Source organism: Acipenser ruthenus, chromosome 1 (assembly GCF_902713425.1).
Source record: "Acipenser ruthenus chromosome 1, fAciRut3.2 maternal haplotype, whole genome shotgun sequence".
Lineage (NCBI taxonomy): Eukaryota > Metazoa > Chordata > Actinopteri > Acipenseriformes > Acipenseridae > Acipenser > Acipenser ruthenus.
Genome location: NC_081189.1, coordinates 68,997,851 through 69,014,617, shown reverse-complemented (window position 1 = coordinate 69,014,617; position 16,767 = coordinate 68,997,851). Strand labels below are relative to the sequence as shown.

Below are 16,767 nucleotides of genomic sequence, written 5' to 3'. Positions count from 1 at the left end.
AACTGTAAAACAAAGTTTCCCTACACACAATGCATGAACTTTTCATAAATTCCAAAAATGAAGAACAATAGATAGTAATCTACAGCAATAAAACACCTTGAGAACATTCAGGTTTGGTTGATGACACTTTCATAAAAACATGCCTTGGTTTACGAGCCAACAACTGTCTGGTGGGCTAATCTCCCAACCAAGAGGCACTTGCACTTGAACAGTTTCCTGACGAAAGCTTGAAGGGGAATACTAACCCACTCTGCAGAAATCACCCTCCCAGCCTGGACTGCAGCAGCATTGTCCTGTCGGTGTACAGTGTCCATTCTTACAGAGGCGGGAGCACTCAGTGTGTAAGGGCTGTGGAGACTGAACTTGTCTCTTGCATTCTTCAGGGACCCGAGGTCTATAAAGAGACAATAAGCGATGCCAAAAAATTAGGTAATGCACATGGCAAAGTAGCAAAGTCTGCAGATCCTGGCGCCTAGCTAAAGGGATTAAGCATGCTCAGACCAATCACCAATATAAAGCAAATATAGGTAATCATAGTAATTCATTGGTGTCTCCTCCGGGTAAAGATTTGAGAAGAAACACCAAAGAAAAATCTTTTTTTGTAAAAGGGTGATTTCAATTTAAATACCAATGGTTTCAATAGCCTATCCTATTAAAAACTACCATCCAAGTAAGCACAAAAATATTGTCACAATTAACTTTTCTATTAAAATTAAATACTGTTTTATTTTCCAATTCATTCAATAAAGAAATTAATAATTACAAAAATAATTCTCTTTGCACTTGAAGTTGATATTTAGATAAGCAAAAAACCAGTTACAACGATTACCACAGTACAGCACTGTAATGTTCATGCAATAAAGCTGTGGAACTTAAGTTATAACCAAGGTTTTACTAAAGGCAGGCTTAAAATAGAGCAACACATTTTCACATGTGTTTTACAAATAATACCTAAGGAATAAATGTGGCAAAACAGCACTTTTTTTATTTTTATTAGCTTAATAAACTATCTAAGTTGAAGCTCATTAGCATTTCCAAATGTTTTTGTGAAATTCAGAATATAGACTTTTCAATAGTTAATTTATATTTGACAAGCACATAGTGTAATTAGATAATAGCAACAATACAGGAAATAGAAAGTGAACTGCTCTTATCAAGTTATTATTATTATTATTATTATTATTATTATTATTATTATTATTATTATTTAGCTGACGCTTTTATCCAAAGCGACTTACAGAGACTTGGGGGTGAACTATGCACCACAACTGCTGCTGCAGAGTCACTTACAATATGACCTTGGTTTTATGTATATATTATGGTGATAAATGTATGGGAAAGTTGTACTGTGGCTTTATGAATATGTTAACAGCAGTGTATGAAAACACAGTGATTACACTAAAAAATATATTTGTAAACAACATTGTCCACATAATGCTATATTCACTGTACATTTCCCACACAAGAAATTGGTCCTGCATTGAAAAGCAAGTGTTACTCATCAACAAAACATGAATTGCATCAATCCTCCTGTTTCCATTCCGGGGTAAATTCCTGTTAATTTGCGGTGGGGGCATGTGAAAATGTCTTATATTGTCGATGAAAAGGCATTTTGAAGTGCCCCCCCCCTAAACTTACACTTTATTCGACAGTTCACAGGAATTTTTCATTGCAGGGAAACAGCTTGAATGATGTTTAATTAATATCACAATATGACTGAATGAAGCTCCTGCAGCACCAAGCTTACAAGACTGATGAAATTAACCAGGACAATACTCACATTAGTTATAAAGTCTCACATTATCTTATAAACACCACGTACAATAATTATTGCATAAAGAGAACATTGATAGGTGTCAATAAATGTAGACCCTAAGGCATGCTGAGTTGTGATTAAGTGGGATACCTGTTGTAAGAAAGACACTCCTTCTATTATAGAAATTATAGAAAGGTTTTCTTATTTAACTGTTTCTCACTATATTTCCTTTGCAAAAACTTGGATCATTTCAGAGAAACTACAAATTTAAAGAAGATGACAATACACTGTGCCAGTGACACTCCCATCTTCACACAAGTGTGAACCCCCTGAATCTGGCTTCGACCTGGCTCATTGCAGCCAGCGTGACTGCCTGCACAGGGATCTCGTTCCCATGATCTTCTCTGGCTTCACACACATAACTGATGGTTTTTTTTTCAGATAAATGCTTAGTATATTTTGTCTTGACTTGATGGGCTGCACCGTGTTAAAAGATTGGTCTCTGGAGTGTTCTGTATTGCTGTTAATAGCAAGGAGGTCAACACAACTACTAAACAGTTTGCATTACTGTCAGGGTGGTCATGAAAACAACACCTGCTGTATGAGCACTTGACAAAGCAGCTGGGTCAACAGGCACTGTGGGAATTTATCAACTTCGGGAGGCCACTTGCATAAAACACAGACTGATAAATTAAAAGAAGGCTGGCTTATTAGGTTAAGACTGTCCTATGCATGCCTTTTCTAAAAATGAATGGGAGGGAAGATAATCAGCTGCCTACATGTTGGATGGTATAATCGACTATTGTTCCAGCTGGGAGACACTCCACCAATATGTTCTGCAAAGAACATAGACTTGGCTGAGGTTAAGGGAAAAAAAGAAAGTATTTCATCCACAACTATAAAGCACTTAATAATGGTATTTGTGGTAATACTAAAGGAAACGCAGATAAAATTCTCTGACTAATGTTTCAACGAGAAGTCTTTCTCACTTTCTTTAATCGAAGACTTTGAAATGCTTGTTATATAACTTACTTTGGCATAACTGAAAAAAGAAGAGTTACATACTTTTGATAAGCAGTCTATGCTTTTTAAATTAGATTTGACTGTCTCAAAGCATGGACCATATGCAAAATATTACTGTCATAATTTAAGTAATACTGGGCATATATTCAGTTTTGTTGAATTATTAAACTGTTCTTGGCCTCTACTAATTTCTAGAAACATTTCCACACACACACATACACTGTGTGTAAGGTTTAATGAACAAGCCCTTTTATAAAAGTATGTGCTCAAAACCTCTTCTATTGTTTAATCCTTTGTTTAAAGTTGACGTAAAAATGATTTACTGCATATTGTTACTTTGGGGCCCTTGCTGTTAGAGAGCTCAGCTGGGGTTATCCAGGAGCTCTCATCTTCTTTAGAATGATTTTGGTAACACTTAAAAGTAAGTGGCCTATTGTGATGAATTAAGCAAAGGATTCCATTTGATTTAGTGTGAAACTCTCCCATTATACATTTTCATATACAAAAAATACTATAGTACTTTCGAAAAACACTACTGTTTCCTATAGTAATTACTGTAGTTAGGGTTATGACCTATCAGGGACATGCAGGGATGACATGTGCAGTTCATTTCTGTTTAATGAGTATTGTTACAGTTACTTGGCATAAGAAAGAGACACGTATTAAAAAATATTCTTGATTTACCAGTATCCAGGATCAATGATATTATGCACACTTTATTTAACAAGGTGATTTACCTATCCTGGAGCTTTTCATTTTGTGTTTGATTCAGCTACTGTGATTGGAATACATTTTTCTTTTTTTTTCTTTTTTTTTTAAATGTGCAATTATTATAACTCATATGGGAATGGTAGCTGCGTGTGGCTAGGCAATTGAGATAAGAAATCTCTTGCAATGGAGCATTCAGTGGCTTAATCAAACATAACATTGTTGTAATTATAGCAGTGCATATTTTGTCGGCCCTGCATGGCGTGGGTTGTAGTTCTAAAGGAAGTACCGCTTAAAGGCATTTCAAACTATTCTGGCATGGGATGGGCATCAAACATAATTTAACTACACGGTATACATCTGAGAAGCTGAATAATGCATTTGAGTTTATTTTTATATGGGGTGGCCTATTTCTATACTTTTATAAAATCAACAAAAAAAGAAAAAAAAACAACAAGCTGGTGTTTACCAAACTGCCTGCTGCAGATCTACTTCTTGGATTGTTTAGGTCATTTTTTGTTTTTTATTTTCTGCTTATACCCAATTAGCGAAGATCGTCATGATCAAAACATTATGTGTGCATGTAACCCTGTTCTCTCCCTAAGTGCCCCTGACACACACAAAACACACCAGCACTACAATGGGGGGTCCAGCTCTTCAGGTATATCACTGCAAGACCACCCTACTTGATCAGGCAACAAGAACACAAAGCCAAGGTCAAACATGCCAGCCCCATGTAATTAGATACTAATAATGGGTTTGATATGTAAAATTAACTTAGGCTCACACACAACAGACTAAACAACCCAATAGATTGTGGAAAGAATTGCTCTTCGGAAAATCCTACAATGCCAGAAAACATAAATAAAATGTAATGGCCTTGACTTGAGAACTGCAGAAACATCTGCACCCTCATTAATTGCATTAGACTTGGGTGGCACTGTCATCACCTAGTAGTAATTAGCAAGGGTTCATTTTCTATTCTTATTTAGACAAAAACCCTACCAAAACAGGTTAACCCTAAAAGGGCCGGTCCGTGCAGCAGATTTTAGGGGCTGACCTTTTTCCAGATAGCAGTTATATAAGCTGTTCAATTTACTTGCTGCAGACATCTAAAAGAACATTAGTTGATTCAAAACAAGTTTCAAGTCGTGTCCCTTCCCCCCTTTTTATTTCTAAAAGTAATATTTATATTTGAACAATTAGCAAAACAAAACAATAATTTAGAGTAATTATTGCTAAGGTGTTTAGTTTCCTTAAGTTTCCAATTTTTTTTTTTAAACTGGCTGGGTTTCATCCTTAATCACACAGATCTGAGGCAAATAAGAATGCACCTTAAATTCCACTTGTGGTATTCATAAAACGGTACCTTTTTGGATCTATCAGTTTGTAGAGCTTCCCGTTGTGAGACTGTGTCATGCTTTTGCTGCTTGTCAAAATGTACATCTCACCTGTATGGGGGAAAAAAGACCAACATGCTTTAGGATGAATTGATTTCTTTATTTTCAAACAATGTGTACATGTTTCTTTCAAGAATTGTCACTGAAACATTTAAAGAAAAAAATCACATTGAAACTATATAGTCGTAGTGACGGTAGAGCACTTGCACATTATGCAAAATTATAAACACATGTCATTTATCTCTCTCGCACGGTAAAACTTCAAATTACATTCCACAGGCAAATTATGACCAAATGTTAGGTCGATTACTGAAACAAAGATCTGGCTGGGCTGGGAGCCACTGTAAATTCTATTAGGTCTATACATTTGTTCTTGTTATTTAGAGTACCGTATTTCCTTCGAATTTAAGACACAGCCCAAATTTCCCACCCTCAATTTGAGGAAAAAATAAAACATCAAATAAAGATGAATTTACAATGATACAACCTCAATCACACATATAAGAAAACAACGTATGGAGGCAGTTTGCAGCCATCTGCTGTCACACAGACATTACAGTTATGTGCTGCTTCTCATTTCCAGTTGTGATTACTCACATCTGTTTTTCTCCCTTTTTGTCAACTGTGGTATTGCTTGGAAGGTTGAAAAATACCTTGCTAGAACTGAGCCTAATAATGAAACGCTGAAATTGTAAAAGCTTCTCTTCGAATTCCTCAGAAAGCTAATGACACTTGTTTGAAAATGGCTGCCTGTATGTCATGGATGATTCGATATTGGGCAGTGACGCTTTTGTTCATCTTTTCCCGGCAGTCAGTCACGTTGTTGTTTGTGTACTCGGTAGTGGAGTTTTTGTTCGTCTTTTCTTGGTAGTCAGCCACATTGCTGTTTGTGTTCTCATGCAGTCACGTCTTTTGTTGACTATACTTGAATTTAGGAAGCAGGCCATTTTTTGAGAAGAAAGTGTGTCTTAAATTCGAAGGAATACGGTAAGTGTTGCATGGCCATAATTAGTCAATGAAGTCACAGTTTGAAAGTAACTTGTAGGCAGCTGGTTCAGTGATGCTCTGGTGTCATTTCCCTGCACAGTGGCCAATTATCTTTAGTAGATACAGATGCTCTAATTCACCACTTTATCAAGTTTAAAGACTGCCAAGGGTTGACAAGCAATATCAATACCCTGCCTGTAACAAAATTCAAGAGCATGAACTCTTTGTACTCTTTCAAAAAGATGAGATCAAAAGGCGTGCAGACCTGTTTCTCATAAGTATTGACTCATTTTTAATTCCTGATGCCTTACCTCAATAAAGACTTGTGTTATGAATGCAATGACATCCTTAAACTATTCAACAATGAAACTGTAGTCCTGTAAAACCTTACACAAGCCGTGGGTTGTGGCAATAACACACTGCTGTGGTTCCTTTCCTTTAGGCTCTATTATATATTAGTTTAAAACCTTGTCCAGCTTATCCATTGCCATGGTCAATTATTAGCCAGGCACTGCCTGTTGGAGCAGGTATGGCAATATTGCCTAATTATAAGTTTCTCAAAGAGGGGCTTCAAACACTTGGTAAAAGCTGAAATGCGCTTGCTTTCTGCATCTATTCTCATGTTGGCTGTTTCCAATTGACATCAAAATGAAATATGAAAAGCCCTATGGTGAGAAGAAGCTTCAGTATTGTGAGATGGTTCAGTAGAGGTGGGTGGCATTCATTACAATCTTTAAAGGTCAACACCTTAAATTTGTCACCTTACATTCCAGCATATTCTTAACATTGTTCCATAATTGCATATGGCGTGTTATATAATTATATAGTACAACTGGAATTTAAGACATTACCAAAGGGTTTATGCAGTTTAATGATTTTATGTAGTTTACTTGGGCCATTCACTTTATTAAACGTCTTAAATAACCGCACATTATACTAGCAAAAATGAATCTGGTTCACTTGAACCCGATACAGCCGCAGGTGTTTTGTTCAGAAAATTTTGAAATGATCAGTTTTTGGACAATCTTCCATCATTTTAACTTTTTCACCACATGAAAGGATGAGGAGTGAAGGGAGGCTTGAGAAGCTAAAAGCACAGTACCATCAAGTTGCAGCTTGCACTGGCTTAAAACAAATGCAGTGTTCTGTATGGAGTTAAATTTCTTTCTTCATGTACCTGTGTTTCTGCAGCATTGTTTTTTTCTGCAGCTTCTTTTTATTTTTCACAAGATAGCAAGTAGATTCTTACAGTTCAATGAATAACAAATCCATCCCAGCTCCCCAAATAACTGCAGGTACTGTCCACTTAGCTAGTTAGTTACGGTTGAAGATGCTACATTGTGGAAACATGTTTCATGGAATACAACATACATTATGTAGCAGGAAAAACCTTACTCAGTGTATTGCACCATAATAAAATCATATAATTACCGTCCAGGATGAATCTTTTAACACAGAGTTATAAAAATACAATACAATACCATAATTAAACATTTAAGTTGTAAGCAGTTTGCACGATTGCAATACTGTTTACCCAAAGTTGTTTACCAAGTTCATCTTCTCCAAATCCCAGGATGTGACCAGTAAGAGAGGTCTGACATGAACTGCGGCTGCCAAAACACAGAGCCTTCTCCTGCCAATGTTTGCCCGTTGCTGTTTTTTGGAGGGTTCCAAAATAACTGTGTAAATAAAGAAAACATTGGTTTCATCAATGAAAGTACTGCATGCTGATTGTTAAACTGACTAATTGCTTGTCACTACAACAGACCAATCAGCCACAGTTGCCAATGGGCCTTGACAAATGCACTGAATAACAGGGATCACATGGCCAGTAATGGGAATATTATTTTAATTGCATTCGAAAAAATATATATATTTTTTTAATTTAGCAAAATTATTATAGTTCCCCTAATTAGAAAGATATATGGTATATTTTGTAGAACACTCACTTGAACCTTGTTCCTCTTAAAATCTCCCTAATAAAACTTTACTGTGGTGTACTACAGTACAGGCAAAGCAATGCATAGTAAAACACAGAAACGCCAAAGTGGAAGCATAATTAAATATAGCCCACCATAGTAAACCACAATGATATATGGTAAAGCATAGTAAAAACATAATGATATAGCATTGTACAATCATGGTAAACTTCAAAGTTATTGTGCAATTTACCATAGCAGAGTTTATACGGGCAGCTACTGTTTTCCCTAAAAAGGATTCTCCTTTGAAGAAACATTGGTTAAAGGGATATTTTAGACCATCTACATTTTCTTAATAATAATATCCTATAATGGATGTTTTTTTTTTTTTTTTTTTAATCTATTTCAATTCATTTTTTTCTGCTTTGATACTATTGATACTAATTTGCCATGTTTACTTACTATTCCGCACAACACACATTTTTTTTTAACATACCCATTCCTATCCCCGAAGACATAGCTTCCATACAGTCTCCTTGACTGGCAGCCCCTGTATATAAACCCTCCAACTAGAGGAGCACTACTGCTGGATTTCAGTTCAAAGAGAGAAGGTTCATTTTCTGAAAGACAGACAAAGAGAGAGAATTACTATACGTTGTTGTGCTGGCTGTGCGTAGTCTTTAATCATGAAATAAAAAATAAAAAAAATAAATGTTCTGTTATTTAAAACTGTAGACTAACGTGTCTAGAAATGGAACATACTTGCCAACAGTTTTTTCTTAGTATCTGGAAATGTACTTTTAAAAACTAAATTTCACCCTCTTACAGTAAGCATCTCTCAGCTGTACTCGTTTTACAATCTCATCTGCTATATCTGTTTCAAATGGAGCACAGATCCTGCAATTTAGAGCTAACTGTGGCAATAAAAGTGGGCTTCTCTCCACTTGGAACTGGGTTGGGATCAGCAGAGCTTATTAAGAGGCCTAATTTTAAAGCTCTTTACTCAATTTAACGTCCCACGGTTAATAATAAACTACTTAAGAATACTTTAAGAAAATTGATTTAAATGTCTTCTTAATTGTGTCTGTTAATTCTAGTTTTGTAACTGGGTTAAAGCTTTATGAATATGGCTCTTTAATGGGTGAGTTTCTCCTTTCCAATAAAATGGAATTTCGAACTGGAATAAAGCCATTCAAAAAGTCGAACAATAGTGTTGTCTTTTTCAAATTATAAGACAACACTATTATTTGATGAACCGAGCCACCCTCCCCATGTTATTGTTTATAAACTGGACACATTCTGCAGATCCCAAGAATATAAAGTTTTATCATCAAAAACAAAAGCTTTTATATCATGTGAAAGAATTTACAAAAGATGGTACTAGAGAATAATGCAATAGGACATACTTTTAAAGTCTTAACCTGTAACAACAAAACATACACTGTAACTAAAACTATTTGCTATGAATAAATATAGCCATTAATTATATCTCAAATGCATATAATCATACACTGAAGCAACTGAATCCCTTGTACTTGCCAATCTACACTGCTACATGATATCTTCAGAGCTGCCAAGCACAAAGGACATAAAGCTGTCTTTTATAGACATCATATTGGAAAAGTCTGTTGTGGGCTTCAGCATTAGCCTTGGTTGAATATTAAAATCAGGTCCAGAGCTTTACGATTACAGATCTGTATGTAAAGCAGCAACAGCCAAAGCAAGTTTATGGCAGACCAAGTTAAAAGCACATCCCTGCTCATGTTAATGAAATACAGAGACTGAGTGAAAATAAGGCTTTTTGAGGTTTAACAGGATAGATTTCCAATTAAAAATGGAGCTGGGTTACTCCTTTGGATTAAAAGGACCAGTTGAAAGAATTGTTATAAAATAAATGCATTTCTTGTAACACTAAAGGGAGAAATGCAATAACGGAGAATGATAAACCTTTGTAGATTCAGGCGACGTCACTGTGTTTTTCACACTGAACTGGGCAGTTATGGCAAATCTATTCTTTTAACTAGATTGTTGTTAGCTATTTCATTCAGCTGGAGATAGCACAGAACAAGTACCTACACTACCTACAGACAGGCACAGTAAGTTGCTGTGACTTGACACAGTAAACTCTTGAAAGGGGAAGTTTGATTTTGGGCTTTAAGAGAGGGGAGGCCAGTGATATAAGAATGTACGCTAATGGTCAATTTTGGGGCTGTCATTCGTGGCAAGGTAAAAATGGGGCCTTTCGAAAGAAGATGGGAAATAAGAGAAAAGATTGCTGACAACACTGCACTAAAGTTCACAAGGATTATGCTGAGATACACGTTATACGTAGTCAACAAAGTAAACATTTCACCTGTAAGTCGTGGCAGTTTGATTAGCTGGCATGCTCAAACAGAATGAGACCGACATGTTGCAGTTTCCTTTATTAAACAGGTTGATTTAAAAAAAAAAAAAAAAAAGTTTGGATAATATCATATAAAAATCCCCCAGCATTTACACAAAAGGCTAATTATTTTCCTTTTAGTAAACTACACACATTTCCTGGCTCAGATTACATGAAGTGAAATGTATTACTGAAGCACATTAGAAGGTCTAATCATCCTTCAGAACCTACCATAGTCTTTACCCTTGGATATCTGCAGTATTCTTCTTGCGGTTGCATTCTTGCCACTTAAATCTGAGCAAAGTATTAAAAGGCTGCCATCTATGTCTATCCGACCCTGATCCACAGCACACCTAATGAGAAAAAACAAACAAACAAAAAAAAAAAACACCTGAAGAACAGACAATATGCATTGCTGTTCATTTCCAGAGAGAACACCTTAGTAGGGAAGTTATTGCAATTGTTGGTTGACTGGCGGGTAGTTGTCAAATAAATCCACAAAGCATTCAGGTCCCCAGTTTTACAAGAGCAACAGCCTCTAACAGATTATGAGGGAGTGGAGCAGGTTCATGAACAGAAATCAACAAGCTGTTCTCTGTGCATTGGCAGATAAGCAATAACACCATACCCCCCCCCCCCCCCCACCCCCACCCCCACCCCATCCACGCCTTTCTTAGAGATAACATATAGCACATACCCACTTACCTGCCTGGATTATGAAGTCCATGTGCAAATATTTCAGGTGGCTGATTGGTGCTGTTAAAGTAGGGGTTATTCCTTGGTATTGCATATGGTGCACTGCAGCAGTCTGTATCTACATCCACTCTCAGTACAGAGCCTGTAAAATCACTAGAAACATCATATACCTTAGGGGCGTTGTCCTTTTATCAAATCATCAACAACAAAATAGAAAAATAACCACGGCACAATATATAAAGCTGCAGAGTTTTTTTTAAACATTTTCCACAACATTAAATAAACTCTGATATATTAGCCATATACAGGGTTATAGGGTCAAGTTGTAGTCCTGACTTTTATAGTGTTTTGAATTTAAAATGGCAAGGCTGCCCTTATAAAAGTTTACCATTGTAGTTTTGGAAGGTAACTTTGTACTTTGGTTAATTATACACTTTGCTATGCTTTTACTATAATAAACTCATCTGGAAAATGCCTTATCAATTGCAACCATGCTTTTTTTCTAACTCATTAATTAAAAATGGTCCTGATCAGTAAGATTTTTATGTATGTAAAAGTAGATCAATAGACTTGCTATAGGCAGCAATACCCATCACAAACTGAATGTTAATGCTGTGCATCTATTTACCTTAATCCATCCATCTCCTCCATGTCATCTAGTGTGATCATCCCATCCCCAAAGAAAATATGCAAGAAGCCATCAGGCCCAAAGAGCAGCTGACCTCCCAGGTGTTTTCTGTGTAGCTCTGCTACTTCCATGAACACTCGCATTGTTCTTGGGTCTACCTGGCTGGGGTTTTTCCTATTAGAGGGGAATCCAGTCAGAAAAAATAGAAACAAGAAAAGTTGAAAGCAAAATATTTTTCTTAAAAATAAAATATACTTAAAAAAATCAATTACATTTTTTTTTTTTTTAATATTTAATCGTAGGTGTTTGTGGTTACGGTTTGGTTTTATCTGCCCTCCAATTTTATTACTACCAGAGTGAGTTTTTCGAGAGTCATTCTGGAAGGGACACAACTCTAGTTGCAGGCAAGATTGCCTGCAGACAGAAATAACTCTAATTAAAACCATCACAGTCTGAAGCCTAGCGAAGTGAGAGTGAGAAGTGGCTGGTATTATTCTTGTTTTGTTCTGTTTTTTTGTTTTTTTTAATGGAAATTAACAAGGAGCTCCTGCACATTGCACCTGGGAAATAAAAACAATGACTGCTTAATGTAAATAAATTGCACTGGTTGCTTTTCATCGTACGCTAAAGTGTCTGTGCCATCCTTGACAAAAATACCTGAGGAACTTTGGTTTTGCTGACCGAGAGAGAGAGGTGTCGGCAGTTTTTACTTTAAACACAGCTTGGGGGATATAAGCACTGTACAATAAGTTTTACTCACTTCTACTGAAGTTATATGCTGTTCTTTGTCAGAAAAAAAAATAAACATATTTATTTTGATGTTGGCAAATCTTAACTTTTGGTGTTTATGTTTTTCACACAAAAAAAGCATAACCAGCCTACAACATTCCTGTGTTGCACAATAGTTATAGACTTACTGTTTCTGATCTAGCAAACAAAAGCACACTGCAGATTCTTTCTGCTACAACCATACCTCAGCTGTGTATTCTTTTTTAAATTTTATTTAGTGGACACCTGAACATGTTTACCCTCAAGGATATAATAATGACACAGACTTGCATTTGTTCTGCAGTACCTGGATACTGTGTATTCCACCACTCTAAGAATGTGGTCGTGTGGTCCAATGGCCCACCGTTCTTGGTTGGTGGTATAGGAGACATACAGCTTTCCATTTTTCTTGTAATTGGGATGGAATGCAAGGCTTAAAAGTCCTCTTTCATCTCCTCCCTGCAGTCAAATGAAAAGCACAAAGAATCGTGAAGTTAATTATGTTCTTTACTGTGTTGCAGGCTGGAACTCAAAAGAGCTCGCCTCCCCCCCCCCCTCTCTCTTTTCTTTCTCGTTGGATAATCTGTGCCTGAAACTTTCTTTTCTTTTCACTCCTTGGCGACTGCATCAAAAATGATTATAAAACATTTCACTTGAGGCAGTGCGCTCTCCTAGCCGGGGCACACACTATTGTCTTGGGCGCCTATCTGTGAGCAGGACCTCTTACTGCCCCATTGTGAAGTGATTTGTGTATGTAATCTTTTGAGGTATCCATGAATACAGGTTTAAGTGGCTAAAATAATTTATTAGGTTGCTTGTAGTTCATAGAAGACACAAAGGTCCAGAATCTTCATTTGCTTTTAATCCGTGCAGAAACCAAAAATCTAAAACATGGGTTTAGTTGTCAACTCCCACTGTCTTGGCAGCCTGTTTAGAAAACAGTTAAATTGCTTGTGTAATACGTCAACCTTTGTTTTACCCTAGAGGGAACTACATCAGTTGTCACGACTCTGGTGGTCTGTTCATCATAGTTAACTAATAAGCAGCTATATCATTTCAGTAATGGCATTTTTTTTTTTAGATACAGCATAAATGGAATGAGTAGAACGTTAGTCTTTATGTTTAGAAGAATGTTTACAATCCGCACTGGAAATATTTGTTTCAGTGGTTGTTTATTACATTCAAGGCATCCGCCCTCCCCCTTTCTAATAAAGGGAATGATGTGAGGTTAAAAAACTGACTAAGCCAGAGATAACACCCTGAATGAATTAGTCTGTATTGCTGTCATGCCACGCTAAATAAAAAGCTTTTTTGGACTTTTCATCCATTTGCCATATGTTCCAAAAGAATCTGCAAAGGAATGTATTAATACTGAAGGAATTTCTAGAAAAGAACAGACTCTAGGAAAAATGCATTTCAGAGATGTACTTCTTATGTAAGATGTACTTCTTATGTAATCAGCTATGCTTAACCTCAAAAACAAGTTTTCATATGCCAAAAACATGATGCACCTGACACCTTTGACTGTGCCATAAAAAGTCATATGTATTAAGTTTTTTTTTCAATGAAAGACTGTTTTTCTCCATTACTGGCTAACAAGAAAGCCATACTCATTTGTGAATAATACTAATACTGTAACTGAAACTATTGAGCAACTGATTTAATTTTAATAACCACTTTTTGCTTTTCACTTGAAATGTAAGATTTCCCATATACATACAACTATACAAAGCAAACACAATATGCTATGAACCCCTGTCCGTGGAACCTTTTACTTTTAACTTCAGGACCACCAAGAAACTGCTCTAAATGCAGTGAAATATTAGTTTTCACTGACAATCCTTCCCACGGTGTACTGAAGCGGACAGGCTATAACTAATAAATTGTCCTGAGAAAGTAATACTAATTTTCCCAAAGGCACAGAAAAATCTACATTGAGCCAACTTTAATTTAAGTTGGTTGTGCTCTTTAAGAAATTAACCATTTGCAAACCTGCTGATACACAACAGAAATAAAGATAGATCAATGTGTTTCACAAGTCGAACCCCACTGCAAACACAGTTTTCCAGTACAATAAAACTGCAGGTTTTGGACAGTTAACCCAAGGAAGGACTACATTTAATTATGGCACTTTAAGTACAAAATAACAAAACCAATAAAAAGAAAGACAACTGATGGTTTTTAGCATTTTAGCACAGTTATGATAGTTTGGGGTATTTTGTATAAAGATGTTATAAAGATAACAGGGCCATTATTAATATGTAAATAAGTCACATTGTTTGTAGTTACACTGTTGGTATAGGCAGTGCATGTAAAAACAAGGGTATTTCTGAAGGTCTCTTTCTGTTTCCATCAGCCTCTAAGGTGAAAGGGTTAATACAAGTAATATTCCCTGAAGAGCATTTGTTTTTCAGTTCTCTGGAAAGGATTTTAGAATGTTAACCCTCATTAGGGTCGTGGAGTATCCCATTAGGAAAGTATTCCTCAGCTCAAACTTACAATCAGATGAAGAGCAAGCAGCATTGTGGCCTCTCTAGTAGCAAAAGTGTTGAAAAGAAAACCCCCTCTGTGAAATTATACTTTACTGACCTGCAGTTTAATGCATTAATCATCATACTAATGCAGTGCACAGAATAGATGTACACACTTGCAAATCTTTGCACTATAAATCAAACCACTGGAATAGAAAAAAAAAGGATACTGATAGTTATAGAAAATAAATGTAGAACGCTTCACAAAAAGCCAAGGCATTCCATGCACAGCGAGTTGAAGAAACCACAGAGTGAAATAATTTCTCCACCTGTTGACATATTAATGGGTCTTGAGAAGATTAAATGTGAGGTTAAAAGAAAGAAAACAATCCCTAAGAGAGCTATAAAAGACCTTCAACTTATTCAAAATACTCTGATTTGCAGTTTGTATAATGAAGACTGCAGCTATCGCCACTTGCAGGTAATCAAGCATAAACACGTCAGATTTATATATTTTACGCTATTATGCTATGCATAAATCTGTTTCATGATAAGTAAGCAAGCATTTCAAGTCACACTTTAAGATAAGTACCTGTTGGTGAATTAATGTTTGGGTTTGAGAAGTATATATACATGTGGAGTGCATTGTGAATGAATGTTTACTTCATATCAGTTCAATAGGGAATCTAATGTTCATACATATTATTATAAAGCGTTCGTGAACTTTTTAATAACTGCAGTGTCTGTAATGGACAGTAAAAAAAACATTACTGATCTTCTTTGCAGAAAAAAAAATGTAACAGCTGCATTATTTATGTGACAGCAAGAATAACATTCTGGAAGAGTATTTGCTTGTTTTAGAAAGAATGGAATCATATATTTGTGTTCAGTTTCTACCTAAGCACACTTTAAAAGAAGTGCCTGTTCACAAAGAGAGAAGGTTAAATAAGAATAAAGGTGGCAACAGAGTTTTTTTAAATTAAAAAAAATTAAAACGTTTTTTTAATTTAAAACTGTATTTCATTTAACAAAACAGACTTTAGAAAAATAAAGTTTTAGCTGTATAAAGTTTGAAGAATTAAGACTATAGTTGGCCACAGTGCTGCCATTTTACACACACACACACAACTCAAACACACATCCGTACATACGTAACATACAGTATGTAACATACGTACAGTAGCGAGTCAGTGTAACACGTTATATATTTTGCAAAGGATGTGCCAGACCGTTTTTAGTATATCAGTGTTTCCAATGTACTTCTATAAATAAATTTGGTGTCTCAACTAATCCTACTATTCTAATCCTAATCCTAATCCTATTCAAAAAGACAAACTAAGAAGAAAAATGTAATTAAATTCCAACCCACAAAACATATAGCAAAATACCTCAAGGTATCATAACAAGCTGTTTGCTTCAACAGACAAAAAATGGTTTCTATTGCTTTCTTTCTACAGAATCCAAAAAGATGCATTTATCAACAGTTCCAGCTAACCTTTTACTGACAATTCACACTTAAAAATCTAACTTTAGTAATTATCGTAAATGTATTATTTTACATCAACCAGGTTCACCTGTATGTAGTTTGCTACACACATGAAAGTTTAAAGGAAAAAATGGACTTGTGAATTGCCAAATAAATGCGTTGCTTAGTGTTTGGTTAGATGATAATTACGACACCTAGGAAAAAACTAGGTGAATTGCAAAGAAAAATAAAACAGGGATTAGCAGGCTCTGTGTGTGGGATAGGGCTGCGATGTCGGAATTAACAGGTAACGTACTGGAAAAAGAAGCTTGCATTCAGAAATGCGTAACACACAAATTAGTAATAACAGGTCATGAGGTACACTATTTCAAGGAACACCCACACTGAAAACGATTCTTTCCAAACAGAGCACTGTTTGGGAATAAGTTTGGTTAATTTTCACCAAGGGATCCTGCTGAAGGAAACACAGTACATTACAATCTAAGCATGTGCATGTACAATGATAAAACATTATCTCTTCGCCCCACTCAAGCTCTTAAATC

General features: G+C 35.9%; 1 protein-coding gene across 1 annotated transcript in view; it reads right to left on the bottom strand.

Moving 5' to 3' along the window:
• LOC117421466 (hedgehog-interacting protein-like) overlaps positions 1 to 16,767 on the bottom strand; it is a 39,828-nt gene that overhangs the window by 5,043 nt on the left and 18,018 nt on the right. Inside the window, exons 5-12 of the mRNA XM_034035932.3 lie at positions 12,576 to 12,727; positions 11,501 to 11,674; positions 10,882 to 11,025; positions 10,408 to 10,529; positions 8,290 to 8,413; positions 7,423 to 7,553; positions 4,857 to 4,938; positions 246 to 394 (exon numbers count right to left, since the gene is read on the bottom strand). Of these exons, the coding sequence (XP_033891823.3) occupies positions 246 to 394; positions 4,857 to 4,938; positions 7,423 to 7,553; positions 8,290 to 8,413; positions 10,408 to 10,529; positions 10,882 to 11,025; positions 11,501 to 11,674; positions 12,576 to 12,727 (1,078 nt within the window). The remainder of the gene's footprint in view (positions 1 to 245; positions 395 to 4,856; positions 4,939 to 7,422; positions 7,554 to 8,289; positions 8,414 to 10,407; positions 10,530 to 10,881; positions 11,026 to 11,500; positions 11,675 to 12,575; positions 12,728 to 16,767) is intronic.